Below are 23,451 nucleotides of genomic sequence, written 5' to 3'. Positions count from 1 at the left end.
GAAGCCTGAAGGCACACACTCAGCGATTCAGGAACAGCTTCTTCCCCTCTGTCATCTGATTCCTAAATGGACATTGAAGCTTTGGACAATACCTCACTTTTTTAATATACAGTATTTCTATTTTTGCACTTTTTTAAATAATCTATTCAATGTGCGTAATTGATTTATGTATTTATTATGTTTTATTTTATTTATTATTTTTTTCTCTCTCTCTTGCTAGATTATGTATTGCATTGAACTGCTGCTGCTAAGTTAACAAATTTCACATCACATGCCGGTGATAATAAACCGGATTCTGATTCTGATTCCAGCAACTCCACCGTTGTGATATTGATTGGACTGCTCTGTCTGGAACCTCCCCCTGAACGTACCACCTGCCAGGAGCCGGACGCTGGGCGGGTGACCCAGGCCAGGAGCCGAAGACCAGACGGGTGACCCTGCCAGGAGCCGGACGCTAGACGGGTGACCCATGCCAGGAGCCGAACACCAGACGGGTGACCCTGCCAGGAGCCGAACACCAGACGGGTGACCCAGGTCAGGAGCTGAACACCAGACAGGAGACTGTCTCTGCCAGGAGCTGAACACCAGACGGGTGACCCATGCCAGGAGCTGAACACCAGACGGGAGACTGTCTCTGCCAGGAGCTGAACACCAGACGGCTTTGCTCTCTGGATCTGAGGAACCCACAAACCTCTCTCCGGCACGACAAGGTGACGATCCTCAGGGAAAGGGGAAAGTACATGGGGAATATCATAGTGTTCGTGCACAGAGAGTGGCAGGTACGTGGAACACGGTACTGGGGTGTTGGTAGAGGCAGGTACATTAGGGGTAGTTAAGGAAGTTTTAGATAGGCTCAATGATGACAGGAAACAGAGGGCTGTGTCGGAGCGAAGGGTTAGATTGGTCGTGATCTAGGTTAAAAGATTGGCACAACATTGTGGGCCGAAGGGCTGTACTGTTCTATAATAATTAAACCTCTCTCGTTACCTTCATGCCTTCCTCCCAACTGATCCAGAGGTCCCCTCGTGTCAGGAAGCAGGCCACAGCGTGCCGAGCCAGGTGATGGATCCAGCCTTCCTGACGCAGCTGTGCCATGATGGCGTCGATCCACGGATACCCAGTTTTCCCTTCCGCCCACTTGGCCAGTGACACCGGATTCTTATCCCACGGGATGCGCATGCAGATTGGATTTCCCTCCATCTTATCAAAGTTCGGGTTATTGGTCGCTGCCGTGTAGAAAAACTCACGCCAGAGAAGCTGGCCGTAGAGGGAGAGTGGAGGTGAACTATTCTTCTTCACCTGGAAGACAAAACAACTGTTGAGCAACACCACAAACTACAGAAATTCCTCTGGAACAGAGCTGAGGTGGATGAACCCAGGAATGAAAGAGTTAACGTACGAGGAGCGTTTGATGGCTCTATACTCCCTGGAGTTTAGAAGAATGAAGAGGGTATCAATGTAGGGGGATCTCATTGACACCCATCGAACATTGCAAGGCTTAGATACAGAGGATGTGATGAGGATGTTTCCTATAGTGGGGGAGTCTAGGACCAGAGCCTCAGAATGGAGGGATGTCTATTTAGTGCAGAGTTGAGGAGGAATTTCTGTAGCCAGATGTTAATGACTCTGTGGAATTCATTGCCACAGACAGCTGTGGAGGCCAAATCATTGAGTATATTTAAAACAGAGGTTGGTAGGTTCTTGATTAGTCGGGGTATCAAAGGCTACAGTTAGGAGGCAAGAGAATGGGGTTGAGAGGGATAATAAATCAGCCAGATGGAAAGGCAGAGCAGATTCAGTGGACCGAATGACCTAATTCTGCTCCTATATCTTGGAGTCTAATGGTCTTAGGGACATGCTATGTTGGCAGAGGAAGGGTGGTGACGTGTGCAGGCTGCTCCCAGTACAATCCTCCTCAATTTGATTTGACACAAATGACACACATCAGTGCGTGTTTCAATGAGCATATGACAAATAAAATTAATATTAACATTTTGGTTTGCTTCAATGAGCTGGGATAATTAGATGGAAGGCAGCAACGGCAAATGTTTAAAACCACTGTCGCTCTTCCAGTGCCTTCTTCCTAAGTAACTATGTGGGAATAGGGACAAAAACATTACTCAAATCTGTAATCATCAAATTATGCAATGTGAACATTTTGACTTCTCTTTTTGTACTCAGCTCAAAAGCACGGCACTTGATGTGGGGAAAAAATCCAGCACTTTCAAAAAAAATCTATGTGGGGTGATGTTCATATCCAAAATTAATCAAAGTACTCAGGTTGAATGAAAACTATTTCCATATATTAATCACTACAATAACAATTCCTTCTTATTCTTCCTCCTTCAGCCTGTTGCCTTTTCCGCTTATCACCTCCCAGCTTCTCACTTCCCCCACCCACCTTCCCCCTTACCTGGTCTCACCCACTGTCTACCATATTGTCCTCCTTCCCCTGCCCCACCTTCTCATTCTGACTTCTTCCCACTTCCTTTCCAGTCCTGATGAAGGATCTCGACCCGAACCGTTTCAATCGATGCTGTCTGATCTGCTGAGTTCCTTCAGCATCTTGTGTGTGTTGCTCTTAAAATACTGTAGCTAGTTATGTATTTTTATATTGGGTTTTAGACAGAGAATTTTGTGTGACCACACACACATTTCTCATCATTTTTCACTGTTTCCAAGAGATTTGGGGAAGGATTATACTAGATTACTACCGGTATACCGTGACTTCAGATTGATTCTATAGATGTGCATTGGAGAGCACCCTGACTGCATTAGAGTCTGGTATAGAAACATCAATGCCCAGGAACAGAAAACCCCAGTGAAAATGGCAGACACAGCCCAGTCCGTCACAGGAAAAGCCCTCCCCACCACAGGGCACATTTACACAGGGCACCCAAGAAAGCAGCACCCATCAAGGATCATCACCATCCAGGACATGCTCTCTTCTCACAATGACCATCAGGTAGGAGGTACAGGAGCCTCAGATCCCACACTACCAGGTTCAGGAACAGTTATTACCCTGCAACCATCAGGCTCCTGAACCAGTGTGGATAACTTCTCTCACAACTCCAAACTGATTCCACAACCAATGGACTCACTTTCAAGGATTCTACAACTAAAGCTCTCAGTATTATTTATTTGTTTATTTTACACAATTTGTATTTTACATATTGATTGTTTGTCTTTATGTATAATTTTCATATATTCTGCTGCATTTCGTCAATTTTCTGTGAATGCCCACAAGTAAATGAATCTCAGAGTTGACATATACATACTGAAAAATAAATTTACTTTGATCTCAAATTGATGGGGACAGTCCCTATATCAGTAATGAACTTATAGTAAGATGCAATCTTAACTTACTTTTTTATACAAATCTGTCAGCTTGAAATAGAAGAGGCGGCAGGACAGACAGCCAAATCGGAGATAAGGACTGAGCCCTGTGGGACTTGCCAGCAGTGAAAAGGCATTCATTTTGGGCCTCTCAAAGCTCGCTACCCACGCCTGCAAGAGAAATAGATGATCAAAACATTGTAATATCAAAGTTCAAATATTTTAACCATTTTCTGCTCCTCTTAAATAACAACTAGACACACATGCAAACTTCACCCAGTCCCCATGGGAGTCTCTCAACCTTGTTCACTGGGACAGCTCAGGTTTATTGTCAATCAACTGTACACACGTATACAGCCAAACGAAACAAAGTTCCTCTGGACCGAGGTGCCAAACACAGCGGGCACCACAGTGGTGTAGCAGCTGGTGCAATGCTTGGGGCGCTGGAGTTCAGGGTTCAATCCCAGCGCCCTCCATAAGGAGACTGTACACACCCCCCACACCCACGCCCCCTCCTGTGGAATTCACAGTTTCCTCCAAGTCCTCTGGTTTGCACACACAGTCTAAACATGTACTGGTTAGTTAGTTAGTTGGTCATTGTAAATTGTCCTGTCATTAGGTTAGGGTTAAATCCGATATGTCGGAGGTTGCTGGATGGTGCAGCTCGAAGGCTGAAAGGGACTATTCCGCCCTTTCTAAATAAATAAATACAACTCACACACAAATAAATGAGCAAATAATAAAATATATTCCAGAAGATCGACATTTAGCATGAGGTGCATTTACGACTCAAGTTAAAAAGTAAACAGCATAACACCACTAGTGCTTCATACACAAGGAATCGAGTGGTGGCAGGGAGTTCAATAGTCTTACGGTCTGGGAGAAGAAGCAGTTTCCCATCCTGACAGTTCCTATCCCAATGCCTGATAGTGGTGGGGTCAAAGTGATTGTGGGATGGATGGGCATTTAGCATTATCAAGGATCTCTCCCACCTGTCCCACAGACTACTGAGCTAAGCTAAGTACTGTTCCCAATATTGAGGAAACTGAATGTAATGCCTAAAAAACCAGGCTACTTGCCTTTCGTTCTAAATGTTTTTCAAGACGAGTTAGAGCCTCGGTTTCTCCACCCGGCCACACAGCTGGATTCAGACCTTCAGTATCAAAACCTATTAAGACAAATGTCAAGTAATCAATTACTATTTAGTCAAATATCCATGGTTAAATTAATATAGTTTGAGCTTCGCTTTGGGATAAGACCATAAGACATAGGAGCAGAATTTGGCCATTTGGCCCATCAAGTCTTCTTCTGGCTGATTTATTATCCCTTTCAATCCCATTCTTATGTCTTTTTCCAGTAACCTTTGACATCCTGACTAATCAAGAACCTATCAGCCTCCACTTTAAATATACTCACTGACTTGATAAGACCAATTATTGATTTGGGATTATGATGATTGATAAACTTTGCTTGTTGTTGTCTGATCTCAACAGCTATCAAAGTCTTCCATTGGCCAAACAATCTCTCCCAATTCAATTTTGTTACAATACACCCAAAGACTTCCAATGATATCCTGAAACAATTGATAGTCAGAAACTACCTTGATTCTCTTCAATAAACCAGAAGAAAGACAGATTATGTCAAACATGAAAGTTCCGGCCACCTGCCCCTGACAGTTGATCGTATTACCATAGAGAAGTCCCAGTCATTGATGCATTCAGTGGCCATTTTATTATGTAACCTGTACATCTGCTCATTAATGCAAATATCCAATGAGCCAATCATGTGGCAGCAACTCAATGCACAAAAGCATGTGGGCATGGTCAAGAGGTTCAGTTGTTGTTCAGTCCAAACATCAAAGCAGGGAAGAAATGTGATCCCAGTGATTTTGACCATTGAATGCCAGATGGGGTGGTTTGAGTATCTCAGAAACTGCTGATCTCCTGGGATTTCCACGCGTTATTTGATAACCAATAGTGTGCAGAAGAGCATCTCTGAACACACAACACGTTGAACTTTGAAGTGGGTGGGCTAAAGTCACAGAAGACCACATACATACACTCACTGAGTGAATGTCATTCACCTAGACCAGAAGTTTAACTGAACCAGCCTATGCTTACAATTGCCACAAATTCTGGCAATTTGTAAAGTTAGAGGTAGGTGCCGGGAGGGACAAATGAACAATGGAATCACTGAGGGAGCGGTACTCACTGAGGTGTGAGTAAAGGGGGCAGAACGCTCCATCTCAGAGAATGGAAGGTCAGAGGGAATGGCGAAGACACAGCAAGGATTAGAGCTGCGATCTCTAATCCCCTATCAAGAAGTAGATCTGCCCTTTCAGATTCCTTCCTTTCCAGCGTTACACCTTTCCCACTCATCTGGTTTCACCCATCACCTTCTAGCTAGTCCTTTCCCTCTCCCCCCCCCTCACCTTTGTATTCTGGCATCTTCCCCCTCCCTTTCCAGTCCTGAAGAAGGGTCTTGGCCTGAAACATTGACAGTTTATTCCTCTCCATGGATGCTACCTGACCGGCTGAGTTCCTCCAGCATTTATAGTCATAGTCATACTTTATTGATCCCGGGGCAATTGGTTTTCGTTACAGTAGCACCATAAATAATAAATAGTAATAAAACCATAAATAGTTAAATAGTAATATGTAAATTATGCCAGGAAATAAGTCCAGGACCAGCCTACTGGCTCAGGGTGTCTGACCCTCCAAGGGAGAAGTTGTAAAGTTTGACGGCCACAGGCAGGAATGACTTCCTATGACGCTCTGTGTTGCATCTCGGTGGAATGAGTCTCTGGCTGAATGTACTCCTGTGCCCAACCAGTACATTATGTAGTGGATGGGAGACATTGTCCAAGATAGCATGCAACTTAGACAGCATCCTCTTTTCAGACACCACTGTCAGAGAGTCCAGTTCCATCCCCACAACATCACTGGCCTTACAAATGAGTTTGTTGATTCTGTTGGTGTCTGCTACCCTCAGCGTGCTGCCCCAGCACACAACAGCAAACATGATCGCACTGGCCACCACAGACTCGTAGAACATCCTCAGCATCATCCGGCAGATGTTAAAGATGTTAAAATTTTGTGTGTGTCACTTTAAATTTCAAACTTTCTGCAAGAATCAAGTGGAATTAGATTGGCTGCCCCTTTTGACATGGCACCCGATTTCCACTTCCATTACCGATAACCTTATTCATGGTTGTTTGGAGCAGCCACTGCACAGGATTGGGAAAAGCTGCACAACGTTGAAAACTCAGTCAGCCTCCATCATGGGCAACAGACTCCCCAGCACCGAAGGCACCTTCAGAAGATGGTGGCGTCCATCATTAAGGACCCTCACCACCTGGCTTATACCCGCTTTCTCATTGCTACCATCAGGGAAGTGGGTGCAGGAGCCTGAAGACACACAATCAATGATTTAGCATCAGGTTCTTCCTCTCCACCAGCAGATTTCTTCACACTCCATGGACCAATGAACACTACCTCACTATTTTTCAAATCACTCTGTACTGCTGCAGCAAAGCAACAAATTCCATGACATGCGTCAGTGCGAATAAACCTGTTTCTGATTCTGAAACAACTAATCCCCTGATCAATGTAGACATCAAAGAAAATTATCGAACCAGGTTACACTAACCTTTGTTAGATGTTATTCATATGGATCTCATTGAAACCTTTTGAATATTCAACAGGCTAGATGGAGTGAATGTGGGGGGATGTTTGCTATAAAGTTTAAACTTCAAATTAAATTTATTCTGTGGGGAAGATGATGCCAGTGAACAATGGTGACGTCCTGCAGACAGTTCGCAGAACTACTTCCTTTACTACTACTTCTTTCAAATCTGATGGGAACCTGAGATCTACATTTCGATGGTGTGTTTTGGGGCCGAATGAGCTATCTGGCACTTTGCTGTCTCCGAGGGGAGTTCGGTGACGTTGGGCGTGTGGTGTGCAGCCTGGAGCCCACAATTGACTCCATTGCTCCTCTCCAAATGAGGAATCGAGAAAGGATGAAGTAAGCGAGGAAGGGAGCGGAGGACGGGCAGGTGTTCATCACCATCTACCTGTGTTTGGCCGGTCTTCCTCCCCCTCTCGCTAGCTGCTGTCAGAGGAAAGTGCACGAGTCTCGGGATCCACATTGGTCAGCGAGGCTGTGGACTCGTTTTGGGGGACTTTGAGCTTCATGGTGCATCTACTCTAGGATTTGTTTCGCTTGTTTTCGAGTGGTTTGACCACGATGCGGACTGGGCACTTCCGTGAAGAACGTCCCTGCAGCCTGTAATGGGCTAGGGGCATGGTGCTGCACTGAACTACAGGGAATACTCCCAGACCCCTGGCTTGATGTTTGGTATTCTATGTGTTGTACGTTTGTGGTTTTGCTATTTGTGCGATTTGTTCTGCTTTCGCACATTGGGTGTTTGATGGTTTCTTAAATGGGTTCCATGGTACTTCTTTGTTTCAGGGTGACCTGTGGGAGAACAAATTCCCCAGTTATAACCCATACACGTACTTTGTACCTTTACCAGCGTACATACTGTATGCACCACATACAACCCTGCAATTTGTTTTCTTGCCATCACAGTAAATCCAGAACCATTATGGAATCGATCAAAGACCGCACCCAACAGGGCCAACAAACAACCAGTGTGCAAAAGATAACACACTGTGCAAATACAAAAGAAAAGGAAAAAAATAATAAAATAAATAAATGGATATTGAGAACATGAAATGAAGAGTCCTTGAAAGTAAGTCCATAAGTTGCAGAACAGTTCAGTGATATGAGTGAAGTCATCCCCTCTGGTTCAAGAGCTTGATGGTTGAGGGATAATAACTGTTCCAGAACCTGGTGATGTGGGTCCTGAGGCTCCTGTACCTCCTTCCTGATGGCAGCAGTGAGAAGAGAGCATGTCCTATGGTGGGACCAGAGGGCACAGCCTCAGATTAGAAGGATTCCCATTTGGAACAGAGATGAGGAGGAATTTCTTTAGCCAGAGAGTAGTGAATCTGTGGAATTCATTGCCACAGGCAGCTGAGGGCCAACTCATTGGGTATATTTAAAACTGGTTCTTGATTAGTCAGGGCAAAGGTTATGAGGAAAAGGTAGCAGAATGGGATTGAGACTTATGGTCTAGAAAGGCAAGCGGTCACTCTCAACAACAGAGTGCATCTGCACATCAGGCATACCAAGTTCTTCCAGTGACGGGACTCCATATTTGTCATTGTGCTCATCCAGCACCAGTATTGTGCATTTCCCAATAGTTCCTTGATCAATTGTTTCTACGGGTGCCTCCGGTGGATCCATCTGGCTGATCAGTGTCTGGAATCGTTTGTAGGTCAGTGGTGGTTGTCCTTCGTTCAGCTCAATTATTCTGCAAAAATAACATGAACATGGCAAAAATAATCCACAGCTGGGTGCGCATTCATTTTACCTGATTTGCCAATACTTAACTTGAAAGTCAATTATCTGTTATACGAAAACACAGACTTATCCCTGTAAGCGCAAGTGCTACACCTGTCCCTACACCTCCTCTCTTGCCACCATTCAGGGCCCCAAACAGTCCTTCCAAGTGAGGCAACACTTCACTTGTGAGTCTGTTGGGGTCATCTATTGCATCCAGTGCTCCCGGTGCGGCCTCCTCTACATCGGTGAAACCCGACGCAGATTGGGGGACCGCTTCATCGAGCACCTCCACTCCGTCCGCCACAACAGACAGGATCTCCCGGTAGCCACCCACTTCAACTCTGCTTCCCACTCCCGTTCAGATATGCCCATACGTGGCTTCCTCTACTGCCATGATGAGGAGCAGCACCTCATATACCGTCTAGGTAGTCTCCAGCCCCTTGGTATGAACATAGAATTCTCCAGCTTCCGGTAATTTCCTCCCCCTTCCTTCCTCTATCCCTATGTCACTCTGCCTCCTTTCCCAGCTGCCCATCACCTCCCTCATGGTTTCGCCTCCTTCTACTACCCATTGTGTTTTCCCCTATTCCTTCTTCACCTTTCCTGCCTATCCCCTCCCTGCTTCCCCCCACCCACCCCTTTATCTTTCCCCTTACTGGTTTTTCACCTGGCACCTACCAGCCTTCTCCTTCCCACCCTCCGTCCACCTTCTTTATAGGGCCTCTGCCCCTTCCCTCTACAGTCCTGACGAAGGGTTCCGGCCCGAAACGTCGACTGATCTTTTCCACGGATGCTACCTGACCTGCTGAGTTCCTCCAGCGTGTTGTGAGTGTTAAGTTTATTGTCATTCTATCTCCACCATGGGTGCCAGTCTCCCCAGCATCCAGAACACCTTCAAAAGGCAATGCCTCAAAAAAAAAAAAAAAAAAAAAAAAAAAGGGACATGCCCTCTTCTCATTGCTACTGTCACCCAGGATGCACAGGAGCCTGAAGGCACACACTCAACATTTCAGGAACAGCTTCTTCCCCTCCGCCATCAGATTTCTGAATGGACAATCAACACATGAACACTCCCTCAGTAATTTTTTCCTCTCTTTTTGCACTACTTAATCACACACATGTGAGTGTGCATGCATACACCCACACACTTATTGTAATGATTTGGTATTGCAATGTACTGCTGCTGCAGAATAACAAATTTCATGATGTAGGCCAGTGACATTAAACCAGATTCGGATTCATTCAAGCACATATAGCTAAATGGAACTGTGATCGTCTGGGGCCAAGGTGCACAATACAGTGCATGCTGTATATACAGGCACACACATCACAGATAGATACGAACTAGCGCATACAGTTATGATCCAGCACAGTCACAGAGTGACAGGTTGGCATAAAGTGCCAGAAGCACGTTAGTGTAAGACTGTATAATGTTTTGGCATTATTACAATAAAACAAACAGCCGTAAAAATATGTGGAACAGCAGAAATAAAAGATGCAAAGTGACCAGTGCGGGATGGGAGAGTGTATGTGAGTTCGGGAGTTTGTTCAGGGGGTAGCATTTCAACATCAAAATGTGGATGCTACTCAGCAAGCTCTGAAGACCCCTTTGCCATGAGATGCCAACGAGTGACCTCCTTGACTATTGGTATGTTTTAATCAGCTAAATTCAAACTGAACAAAAGTGGACTGCAGGTTTAGTGCTGCACCTTAAAACCGGGGTGCACAGGTAGCACCTCTGGTGACGGAGCTTGTCGTGTCCATTCTGGGTAGCCCACTCACCTTTGGTTCCCACTGGACACTCAGCTCTCACATACGGCTCCCTGTGGCTGCTGGCATGCGGTAGTGGCCATACCCTGGTAACACACTGCTTCGACAGGTGGGCTAAACCAGGTGAGTGTAGCTGGTAGCCACATAACCAGGTAAGCTTGGGACATGCCTGTCCAAGCACGTGAAGTCTGCTCCAGCGGACTGGACAGACGAAACCGACGGTGATATCCAACAGCCAGGAAGGGGCTCTGCGATACTCGAAAGGCATAATGGAGGCATAGGAAACGCCATGGTCATCCGCTGCAATCAAGGAGGACCACAGCTGTGAAACTTGTTCGTACCACTGGACCCAGATCTCGGAGTGGAACTGCCACAGTGGAACAGCTTTTCCACTTTAATAGCTCTCACACACGGGTTTCCTGTCGCTGTCGGACATGACGGGTGACCACCACTATTTTAAAACTGGTGGATAGGTTGTTAGAGAGGCAGGCTTTGCCCCCCAGTAAAGAATTCAAAGCAGAAACTTCCAGAGGTTTGGGAGCATTGCTGCAATGGTTTTCTCAATTCCTATTGAGCAACACACAAATTGCTGGAGGAACTCAGCAAACCACACAGCACCTCTGGAGAGGAATAAACAGGGGGTTCCTAATAAAGTGGACACTGTATAATCTGCTTCAGGAGCCGAATTGTCACAGAAATTCTTTATAATATCCAAACAGGAATGATGCCCACATTCCATTTATTCTGCACCCTTGTTCAATGTTAACTTTACAATATCATTTAATTCTCTACATCTGTGTAAATATTTAGTTGTACATACTTGTCCAAATCGTACAACGTGTGTGAGATCTTGACGATGACCTCCACTCCAGCTTCACTGGCCAGCTTCTTGATGGCCGCATCGCGCTCCTTGCCAAATGGCTCAGAATCGTACTCGAACGTTAAACGATTAATATTCCATTTCTGTCGCATGACAATTCGAAAGGGTAATTAGTGAATAATAAATACAAAAATATATTTTTGATCAGTCTGATACAGGAATTACAAGGCATCTGACTGCATGTTCCTACACAGAACTGTGAAGACTGCTTCAGGGATCATTGCTGTTTCTCTACCATCCAGAGATATTTATCAGAAGCACTGTAAACGCAGGGCCCTTAGTGATCCCTCCCATCCACCAAACAATCCCTCTGACCTCACCCCCACCAACCCCACCACCATCAGGCAGGAGGTACTGCAGCATTAGGACAAGGACCATTAGGATGGGAAAGACCACAAGACATAGAAGCAGAATTAGGCCATCTGCCCCATCGAGTCTGCTCTACCATTCAATCATGACTGATCCTTTCTTTTATCTCCTCCTCAACCCAGTTCCCGGCCTTCTCCCCGTAACCTTTGATGGCATGTCCAGTCAAGAACCTATCGATCCCTGCCTTAAATACACAAAACGACCTGACCTCCACAGCTGCATGTGGTAATAAATTCCACAAATTCACCACCCTCTGGCTAAAGAAATTTCTCTGCATCTCTGTTTTGAATGGACACCCCTCTATCCTGAGGCTGTGCCCTCATGTCCTAGACTCTCCCACCATGGGAAATATCCTTTCCACATCTACTCTGTCTAGGCCTTTCAACATTCAAGAGGTTTCAATGAGATCCCCTTTATCCATCTAAATTCCAGTGAATACAGACCCAGAGCCATTAAACATTCCTTGCATGATAACCCTTTCATTCCGAGAATCATCCTTGTGAACCTTCTCTGGACCCTCTCCAATGCCAGCATATCTTTTCTAAGATGAGGGGCCCAAAACTGTTCACAATACTCAAGGTGAGACCTCACCAGTGCCTTATGAAGCCTCAGCATCACATCCCTGCTCTTGTATTCTAGACCGCTTGAAATGAATGCTAACATGGCATTTGCCTTCCTCACCACCAACTCAACCTGCAAGTTAACCTTCAGGGTGTTCTGCATAAGGACTCCCAAATTCTTCTGCATCTCAGATTCCTGGATTTTCTCCCTTAGTCTGCACATTTATTTCTACTGTACTACCAAAGTGCATGATCATGCATTTTCCAACGACTTTTGAGTTGAATTGAAACTACTTTTTCACCAAGGTCACAAGACTCCTGAACTCCCTGCTACCACCCAGGTCTCATCACAGACGAAACACCGGCAGTGTTATACTGTTTACTTTTTAAACTTGTATCATATATGTACCTTATTATTTGGTAATTTCCTAGTGGGATTATTACTTTATGTGTGAGTTATATGTACTGCGTTGTGCGCCTTGGCCTGAGGAGCTTCGTTTCGTTTGGCGGTGTACGTGTGCACAGTTGACTGACAATAAATTACAACTTGAACTTGACTTTCAAGACTTAAAACACTTAATCCCTGAAATGTGCATTTTTAAAAATCTTCCCTAATAAGTGATGATTTCTTAAGGTTGGACAACCAGGTATAGCAAATGGCCTCCACATGTGGATTAGCTACTGAGCCTGAGTCGTTGGAAAATGCATGATCATGCACTTTGGTAGTACAGTAGAAATAAATGTGCAGGCTCAGGCCTCCAAATGGCATCCACATGTGGATTAGCTACTGAGAAGGGGCAAAGGTGGGTTACTGCTGCCTTAAATCCAGTTGCTTCGGGCAGATGGGGCTCGTCAGCTGTGGGTGGCAGCTCGTCTGGAAGGAAACTCTGATCTCAAACCTCCGCTGCCTTGTGGCTCTACCCACTCATGGGGAAGGCTTCGGGAGAAAACCCTGAGGAAAACCCCAGAGCTGAAATCCCTAAGGCAGTCCTACGTTGAGTTCAATGCTGACTGGCAACAGTTGTGATGCTGCTTGTGGCAAACTGTAACAGTCTCTGCCATTCCTTTGGATTAATCTGTTGTGTGGAGGGAGAGCCTGCTGCATAGGCAAAAGCTTGCTCTCCATATTGTACCACCCTGGCTTGTATACCGGCCTACATGTCACGTAGACAGCTTGGATGCAATATCTGTGCTCAACGGAGAGCTTCAACGTATGAGTGCTGGTTCAACTGTTGACTTCCTCCAAGAGGACCACAGCCTTGGAGGTTTGCGTGCCTCAATGACCCAGAGAGCTACGTCTGTTGGAGTCAGGGCTGTATGCTACCATGCCAAACAGGTCAAAGTGTAGGGGTCGACTAAGAGTGCTCCACTGGACCTCCAGGTTCGGGGGGTCAACTCAGGGCTAACAACCCTGACTGTCCAAACAAAATCGTTACGGAAGCAGCAACGAAGAATCCTTCTCCATCTGAGGTATTCCTGAGTCTCCACTCGCGTCTTGCATGATTGACGGTAGAGAAAAATCAAAAGAAAGCTACTGACACGATGAAGGAATCCCTGAACACCCGCTTCATTGCTGCCCTGAATGCCAGTGTAATGCAAGTCAACTGCTGACTTGGTGACCAGCAAAAGAATTAAAAGTAAAAACTGGAACCAATTTGAATTAGAAACCTTTTTGAAATTCTTTGAATTTTTAAAAAATGTTTCTAGCACTATAGTTGGTTTAACCAAGAGAAAAAAAAAATCAATTACAATTACTACCCACAAAATACATACATCTAGCACAGTACAGGCCATTTGGCCCAAGATGCTGTGCCGACCTTTTAACCTAAGGGTCAATCTAACCCTTCCCTCTCACACAACCCTCCATTTTCTGACCATCCTTGTGCCTTTCTAGGAGTTTTTTTTGAATGTCCCCAATGGGTCCCTGGCTTTGGCCCAATGGATTTTAGTTGTCCTTTTGAAAGATTAGAACAATTTATGCAAGAAATGTGCATCAGTTTTGTTCCAATTGGTTACAAACTAGGGTGAAAAACACAATAGGAATTATGTTTCTGGGTACTCCATGTCAAACTGATGCTGCAGTAGTCAGCTTGGACATTCAAGTTTACTTATCACTCAACCATACGCGAATACCCATATGAATAGCCAAATGAAACGTCATATAGCACATACAAGATAGCAGTAAAATAGAGTGACACAACAATATACAGCCCAAATCCCCGAATCCACGAATGCTGTTGGCAAGAGCAAGCCAGAGAAGAAGCAATTCAGCTTGCCTTCCACAGAGTGAACACCAGAGGGCAGCACCAATGCTTACATGGATGCCGCACTACACCGACTCCGACGCTTCTCACCTGGGCAGCTGCAAACAGGCGACACCGCGGCATGAGGCCTCGTTGACACAACTGAGGCCAGGCAGCTCCCTCACCATTGGTCCCACCAATAGACCCGTGAATTTCCAATAGACCAGTCAGCATTCCACATTACCAATGTCCAACAGGGTCTTGCAATCACAAGGAAAACATCTCAGACATTCACCCGCAAGTTAGACTGCACACCGACTCTGACTCCTTTCTGTAGCAGGCAGCAATACAGCCCATACTGAGTCCAGCTCTTCCAGTTTCTCTACCAACGAGCAACTCACTGACTTGCAGTACTTTAAGTTCTCAATATCCAGCAAGGTCTTGCAATCGTAAAAATACATTTAAAAAACAAAAAATAACAGCTTTGGTTGGCTCTGTAGAGGCCACTCTACATGTGCAATGTTAATGGAATCCAGAAGAGAGTTTTGTTTCAAGTCATGGAAAAAGGTGGCTGCAAAGTGATTTGATCCAGCAAATATCAAAGGCGCTATGTTCTACCTCAGTAAGGCAGGTATCTTCACTCCTGGTAGGAGCGGATGACGGGATAATGCTTCACCAATTACAAAGAGATTTCTCCAAGGACCAACACCTTGTCACCATGACAAGGCATGTGAGTTCCTGAGGTACCAAGGGCGATACCGTCTGGAGTTTAGCTGCTGGTAGGGCCAGGTAAATAGGGAGGTTCCAGACAAACAGCGATCCAATCAGGAACTCGATGGTGGAGCTGGCGGAAGATGAAGACGTCACAACGGCAGTGAAGGCAGATGAAGCCTGCAGCGGTGACCATCAGCCTCCCAACGTTAAACAAATTCATGCACAGACATTCCCCATTAAGCCATTGCCCACATTGCACCACAATATGTGGATCCCAGATCGGCCTCTAAAGCCACCTTAAAACCCACTAATAGACAACCCCTTAGGAGAGCATCATACTCGAATCCAGTGATTGGACAACTGCTCCTATGGCCGTAAGCCTTTAAGACACAAGAGCAGAATGAGTTCACTTGGACCACACAGTCGACCCTGCCATTCCATCATGGCTGATTTTTTAACCCTTTCAATCACATTTTATATGCCTTCCCCCCATAACCTTTGATGCTCTTCCTAATCAAGAACCTATCAACTTCGGCTTTAAATGCACCCAATAACATGGACTCAGCAACCGTCTGTGGCAATGAATTCCATAGATTCACTTACCTCTGCCTACAGAAATTCCTCCTCTCTTTTCTAAATGGACTTCCCTCTACTGTGCTCTCTGGTCCTAGACTCGCCCACTCTGTCTATACCTTACAAAGTTTCAATGAGATGCCCCCTATTCTTCTAAACTCCAGCAAGTACAGGCCCACAGTCATCAAATCCTCCTCATACATTAACCATTTCATTCCTGCAATAGGTCTCGAACCTCCTCTGGACCCTCTCCAATGCCAGCAAATCTTTTCGTAGATTAGGAGCCCAGAACTATTTGCTATAGTCCAAATGTGATCTGACTAATACCTTTTAAAGCATCAGCACCATATCCTTGTTTTTGTATTCTAGTCCTCTCGAAATGAATGCCAACATTGCATTTGCCTGACCGAACCGGCAAATTAAGCTTCAGGAAATCCTGCACAAGGACTCTCAAGACCCTTTGTACCTCAGATTTTACTAAGACACTGACTAAAATATCAACGGCCCCATCTTTAATCCATACGGAATTGACTTGGGGGCTTTGGAAAACTTTTAACAGGGGGATCAATAGTTATATTAAACTAATTTGCAAGGGGGGTGGGACCCAGAGTGACAGAGCAGTGAAAGAAGTGCATGGAATAAAGCCAGATCTAACATACAGAGAGGCTTTGAGGAAAGAGAAGCAGAATAAAGGGCGTAAAGACAGTAAGGTAGAAGGGCTGAAATGTGTGTACCTCAATGCAAGAAGCATCAGGAACAAAAGTGATGAACTGAGAGCTTGGATACATACATGGAATTATGATGTAGTGGCCATTACAGAGACTTGGCTGGCACCAGGGCAGGAATGGATTCTCAATATTCCTGGATTTCAGTGCTTTAAAAGGGATAGACAGGGTGGAAAAAGGGGAGGAGCGGGGTGGCATTACTGGTCAGGGATACTATTAAAGCTACAGAAAGGGTGGGTAATGTAGCAGGATCCTCTTTTGAGTCAATATGGGTGGAAGTCAGGAACAGGAAGGGAGCAGTTACTCTACTGGGGGTATTCTATAGGCCCTCTGGTAGCAGCAGAGATACAGAGGAGCAGATTGGGAGGCAGATTTTGGAATGGTGCCAAAATAACAGTGTTGTTATCATGGGTGACTTTAACTTCCCTAATATTGATTGGCACCTGATTAGTTCCAACGGTTTAGATGGGGCAGAGTTTGTTAAATGTGTCCAGGACGGATTCCTGTCACAGTATGTGGACAGGCCGACTAGGGGGAATGCCATACTAGATCTAGTACTATGTAATGAACCGGGTCAGGTCACAGATCTCTCAGTGGGTGAGCATCTGGGGGACAGTGACCACTACTCCCTGGCTGATAGCATTATCATGGAAAAGGATAGAATCAGAGGACAGGAAAATTTTTAACTGGGGAAGGGCAAATTATGAGGCTATAAGGCTAGAACTTGCGGGTGTGAATTGGGATGATGTTTTTGCAGGGAAATGTACGATGGACATGTGGTCAATGTTTAGAGATCTCTTGCAGGATGTTAGGAATAAATTTGTCCCGGTGAGGAAGGTAAAGAATGGTAGGGTGAAGGAACCATGGGTGACAAGTGAGGTGGAAAATCTGGTCAGGTGGAAGAAGGCAGCATACATGAGGTTTAGGAAGCAAGGATCAGATGGGTCTATTGAGGAACATAGGGAAGCAAGAAAGGAGCTTAAGAAGGGGCTGAGAAGAGCAAGAAGGGGGCATGAGAAGACCTTGGCGAGTAGGGTAAAGGAAAACTCCAAGGCATTCTTCAATTACGTGAGGAAAAAGAGGATGACAGGAGTGAAGGTAGGACCAATTAGAGATAAAGGTGGGAAGATGTGCCTGGAGGCTGTGGAAGTGAGTGAGGTCCTCAATGAATACTTCTCTTTGGTATTCATCAATGAGAGGGAACTTGATGATGGTGAGGACAATATGAGTGAGGTTGATGTTCTGGAGCATGTTGATATTAAGGGAGAGGAGGTGTTGGAGTTGTTAAAATACATTAGGATGGATAAGTCTCCGGGGCCTGACGGAATATTCCCCAGGCTGCTCCATGAGGCGAGGGAAGAGATTACTGAGCCTCTGGTTAGGATCTTTATGTCCTCGTTGTCCACGGGAATGGTACCAGAGGATTGGAGGGAGGCGAATGTTGTCCCCTTGTTCAAAAAAGGTAGTAGGGATAGTCCAGGTAATTATAGACCAGTGAGCCATACGCCTGTGGTGGGAAAGCTGTTGGAAAAGATTCTTAGAGATGGGATCTATGGGCATTTAGAGAATCATGGTCTGATCAGGGACAGTCAGCATGGCTTTGTGAAGGGCAGATCGTGTTTAACAAGCCTGATAGAGTTTTTTGAGGAGGTGACCGGGCATATAGATAAGGATAGCGCAGTGGATGTGAGCTACATGGATTTTAGTAAGGCATTTGACAAGGTTCCACATGGTAGGCTTATTCAGAAATTCAGAAGGCATGGGATCCAGGGAAGTTTGGCCAGGTGGATTCAGAATTGGCTTGCCTGCAGAAGGCAGAGGGTCGTGGTGGAGGGAGTACATTCAGATTGGAAGATTGTGATTAGTGGTGTCCCACAAGGATCTGTTCTGGGACCTCTACTTTTCGTGATTTTTATTAACGACCTGGATGTGGGGGTTGAAGGGTGGGTTGGCAAGTTTGCAGATGACACGAAGGTTGGTGGCATTGTAGATAGTGTAGAGGATTGTCGAAGATTGCAGAGAGACATTGATAGGATGCAGAAGTGGGCTGAGAAGTGGCAGATGGAGTTCAACCCGGAGAAGTGTGAGGTGGTACATTTTGGAAGGACAAACTCCAAGGCAGAGTACAAAGTAAATGGCAGGATACTTGGCAGTGTGGAGGAGCAGAGGGATCTCGGGGTACATGTCCACAGATCCCTGAAAGTTGCCTCACAGGTGGATAGGGTAGTTAAGAAAGCTTATGGGGTGTTAGCTTTCATAAGTCGAGGGATAGAGTTTAAGAGTCGCGATGTAATGATGCAGCTCTATAAAACTCTGGTTAGGCCCACTTGGAGTACTGTGTCCATTTCTGGTCACCTCACTTTAGGAAGGATGTGGAAGCATTGGAAAGGGTACAGAGGAGATTTACCAGGATGCTGCCTGGTTTAGAGAGTATGCATTATGATCAGAGATTAAGGGAGCTAGGGCTTTACTCTTTGGAGAGAAGGAGGAAGAGAGGAGACATGACAGAGGTGTACAAGATAATAAGAGGAATAGCTAGAGTGATTAGCCAGCACCTCTTCCCCAGGGCACCACTGCTCAATACAAGAGGACATGGCTTTAAGGTAAGTGGTGGGAAGTTCAAGGGGGATATTAGAGGAAGGTTTTTTACTCAGAGAGTGGTTGGTGTGTGAAATGCACTGCCTGAGTCAGTGGTGGAGGCAGATACACTAGTGAAGTTTAAGAGACTACTAGATAGGTATATGGAGGAACTTAAGGGGGGTTATATGGGAGGCAGGGTTTGAGGGTCGGCACAACATTGTGGGCTGAAGGGCCTGTACTGTGCTGTACTATTCTATGTCCTATGTTCTATATTGACAATAGTGATCAAAAGGATGGGAAGAGCTGGGACAAGTGCTGTAAAAGCATTTGTGACCCACAACTGCGATTCCAAAGGATATGTTCAAGATTCGAGATTGGTTAGTATCATACCCAGTACACAAATACAAAGGAGAATGAGATAATGGTCAATCTGGGTACAGCCCAAAAAAAGTACAATAACGAACACAATAAGGTTAAAAAAACACAAAAAGACAGCTTATATATAGAGATTGATTGTATGTCCATAAAGTGACTCTAGACACAGGAGTGTCTGTACATAAGTGACTGACAGGAAATGATAAAGTAGTGGTGGTTAGGGGTGTGGAGGGGTTGTTAATGGGTGGAGGTGTTGATCAGCCTTGCTGCTTGGGGAAGGTAACTGTTTTTGAGTCTGGTGGTCCTGGCGTGGATGTTTTGCAGCCTCTTCCCTGATGGGAGTGGGACAAACAGTCCATGAGCAGGGTGGGTGGGATCCTTCACAACGTTACTGGCCTTTTTCCCGGGACCTTTCTGTATACAAGCCCTTGATGGCGGGTAGCCTGGTACTGCTGGTACATTGGGCAGGTTTGACCACCCGTCGTAGAGCCTTCCTGTCCACCACAGTGCAGTTTCTGTACCATGCAGTGATGCATTCTACTGTGCAGCTGTAGAATGATGTGAGCATGGATGTGCAAAGTCCAGCTCTCTTCAGCCTCCTCAAAGTGGACACATTGGTGAGCTTTCCTGACTGTGTAGGATATGTTCTGGGACCATGAGAGGTTGTGTGGGTTGTGAACTTCCACCAGTTTGAAACAGCTAACAGTTTCCGCTGTTGTGCTGCTGAGGAAAGGAGGGATGTCTTTGCTGGAAGCTCACAGGAGTAATTCTGGAGCCAACAAGATTGCAAGATCTGGACAAAAGGGAGAAATTTCTGCCACAGCCAGTGCCACTTATAAAGTACGAACATGTGAGGTCTTCCTTTGGTTGAGGTTGACATGGATGCTGCGTCCTAGCTGTCTATGTGATACACAAGCCAGGGCTGTATGATATGGAGAGCAAGTTGTTGCCCATACAGCACGCTCCCTCTCTCCATGCAACTGATGAATCCAAAGGAACGGCAGAGACCGATACAGTTTGGCACCAGCAACGTCGCAGGCGTTGCCAGTCAGTGTTGAACTCAATGTAGGACTGCCTTGGGGACTCCAGCTCCAGATTTCCTCCCAGCCCCCAGGTTTACTCCCAAAGTCTTCCCCATGAATGGGTATAGCTGCAAGGCAGCGGAGGTTTCAGATCAGGATTTTCCTTCTCCCAGATGAACTGCCGACCATGGTTGACGAGCCCCATCTACCCAAAGAGACTGGATTTAAGGTGCCAGTAGCCTGCCTTTGCCCCTTCTCCTGTCGGTAGAAGTGGTTCTGTCGGGCTTAGTCGCTAAGCCACATGTGAAGGGCAGGAGCTGGGCTGGGTTGTCAGAAGCTATTTGAGATGTACGCCATTGAGAGCGTTTAGTAAGTGGTGGGACCTTATCCCTAACCCTCCCACCTTGACCCCGTGCCCGTGCCTGGCTATGACCACCTTAAGGAACCAGTTTAACGTGACAGAAAGGTAGAGCACAGGGATGTGCAGCTGAAGGGATCATGTCGGAGGGCTTTCAGTTTGTGGAGATTGAAACTGGTTCTGGGTCCAACGCTTGCTACAAAAACTGCTGTGGCTAGGTTCCCCACCCTCTTTCTAACATCTCTCTGCAGGAGCACCGTTAGTGTCCTGCCTGACTGGTACGGAAGCTGCAAGGCAGCAGACCGCAAGACTCTACAAAGCACAGTAAAAACCACCGAGAGGATTATTGGGATCTCCTTCCCCATATTTGTGATATTTACTGGGAGCATTGCAGGTGAAGGGCCCAAAACATTGTTGAGGACCCTACCACCCCTCTGACCCACCACCATCAGGAAGGAGGTACAGCCAGACTGGGTAACAGCTTCTTCCCCAGGCCGTGAGACTAATGAATACCCTGCCTCCACCAGGGTCTCGTCACTGGGACAGTGAACTGTTTACTGTATATTTGTACTGCAGATTTGATAAGAATTTTGAATTATACTTTATTAACTTATTTATGGTAATATTTTGTTTTATGTGCTGTGTGTGATAGACATTTTGTGGGTACACTGTGGTTGGGAGGAACACTGTTTTGTTTGGTTGTATGCATGTACAGTCAGATGACAGTAAACTTGAAGTTAATCTGCACAAGGATGGAAATCAGGACAGAGACTTAGCCAAGGACGACAAGGTGCTGAAAGGATTAAATAAGACAAAGAAACAAATAGCACAGCATTAAATAGAATCAGACCAAGAATACATGAAGATCTAAGAGCTTTATCGTGTACGTGTATGAAGACACGAAACTTACTCAGTCTATAACTAAAGTTATTATCTTACTAATTTGCATACAGATGATATAGTTCAAAGTGCTTACAAATATAAAATACAAACATGAAAATAAAAGACAAAAAGATGTTAGTTAAATAAATAGGTTTTGAGCTGTTGCTTAAATGGTTGAGTTGCTGTATAAGAGAGCCATGAATTATGATATTGTGGCAATTACAAGGAATTGGCTCACCATAGGACAGGATATTCTAAATATTCTTGATAGAAGGTGCTTAGGGAAAACAGAAAGGAAAAGAAATATGGTGCTGCATGGCAGATTTGATAGCGAATACTGCACGACCGGTAGGTATTCAATAATACCTAGTAGGGTCCCTGGAGTGCAGGAGAATGAGGGGAGATTTCATAGAGGTATACAAGGGCTATAGACAAGGTATATTGAAGCAGGTCATGGGTTAAGGGTGAATGGTGAAATGTTTACGGGGAACATGAGGGGATTTTCTTCACTCAGAGGGTGGTGAGAGTGTAGAACGAGCTGACAGCAGAGGTAATGGATTTGAGTTTGATTTCAACATCCAAGATCAGTTTGGAAAGGTACATGAATAGGAGGGGTATAGAGGGCTATGGTCCAGGTACAGGTCGATGGGACTAGGCAGGTTAATAGTTCAGCATGGACCAGATGGACCAAAGGGTCTGTTTCTGTGTTGTCATAGTCTGTGACTCTATAAAGCTTCTGGGTATGTTGTGGGGTGACATTAATGGCGAAAGTCTGCAGGGAAATTAGAGAGCAGGATTATTTAGCAAACAGTGAGGAAATTGTACTACAGGTTGTCATCCTGGTTATAAGATTATAGGATACAGGAGCAGATGTAGGCCATTTGATCCACTTTTCTTCTCAGCCCCAATCTCCTGCCTTCCCCTGTATCCATTCAGGCCCTGACCAATCAAGAATTTATCAAACTCTTCCTTAAATACACGTACAGACTTCAGAGCTATCTGTGGCAACAAAATCCACAGATTCACCACTCTCTGGTTAAAGAAATTCTTCCTCATCCCCATTCCAAAAGGACACTCCTCTATTCTGACGCTGTATCCTCTGGTCTTAGACTCTCCCACCATAGGAAACATCTTCTCCACATCCACTCTATCAAGGCCTTTCACCATTCAATAGGTTTCAATGAGGTCATCCCTCATTCTTCTGAATTCCAGTTAATACAGGCCCAGAGCCAAATGTTCTTTGTATGATAAGCCATTCAATTCTGGAATCATTTTTGTGAACCTCCTTTCAACCCTTGCCCTGTTTCAGAACATCTTTTCTAAGATAAGAGGCCTAAACTCCTCACAATACTCCAAGTGAGGCCTCACCAGTGCTTTATAAAGTCTCAACGTTACATCGTTGCATTTATATTCTAGTCTTCTTGAAGTGAATGTTAATATCGCATTTACCTTCCTCACTACAGACTCAACCTGTGAATTAACCTTCAGGGAATCCTGCACAAAGACTCCCAAGTCCCTTTGCATCTCAGATTTTTGCACTCTCTCTCCATTTAGAAAATAGTCAACCCCTTCATTTCTTTTACCAAGGTGCATGACCATACACGTCCCGACACTGTACTCCATCTGCCATTTCTTTGCCCATTCTCCTAATC

At 45.4% G+C, this 23,451-nt stretch overlaps 1 protein-coding gene across 1 annotated transcript in view; it reads right to left on the bottom strand.

Moving 5' to 3' along the window:
- Positions 1-23,451, bottom strand: part of LOC140195259 (cryptochrome-1) — a 55,257-nt gene that overhangs the window by 9,517 nt on the left and 22,289 nt on the right. Inside the window, exons 3-7 of the mRNA XM_072253315.1 lie at positions 11,339-11,481; positions 8,532-8,716; positions 4,416-4,504; positions 3,367-3,507; positions 988-1,299 (exon numbers count right to left, since the gene is read on the bottom strand). Coding sequence (XP_072109416.1) covers positions 988-1,299; positions 3,367-3,507; positions 4,416-4,504; positions 8,532-8,716; positions 11,339-11,481 — 870 coding nt within the window. The remainder of the gene's footprint in view (positions 1-987; positions 1,300-3,366; positions 3,508-4,415; positions 4,505-8,531; positions 8,717-11,338; positions 11,482-23,451) is intronic.

The sequence above is a fragment of the Mobula birostris genome, chromosome 3, assembly GCF_030028105.1.
Source record: "Mobula birostris isolate sMobBir1 chromosome 3, sMobBir1.hap1, whole genome shotgun sequence".
In the NCBI taxonomy this organism is placed as follows: domain Eukaryota; kingdom Metazoa; phylum Chordata; class Chondrichthyes; order Myliobatiformes; family Myliobatidae; genus Mobula; species Mobula birostris.
This window is presented reverse-complemented; position numbering and strand designations above follow the sequence as displayed.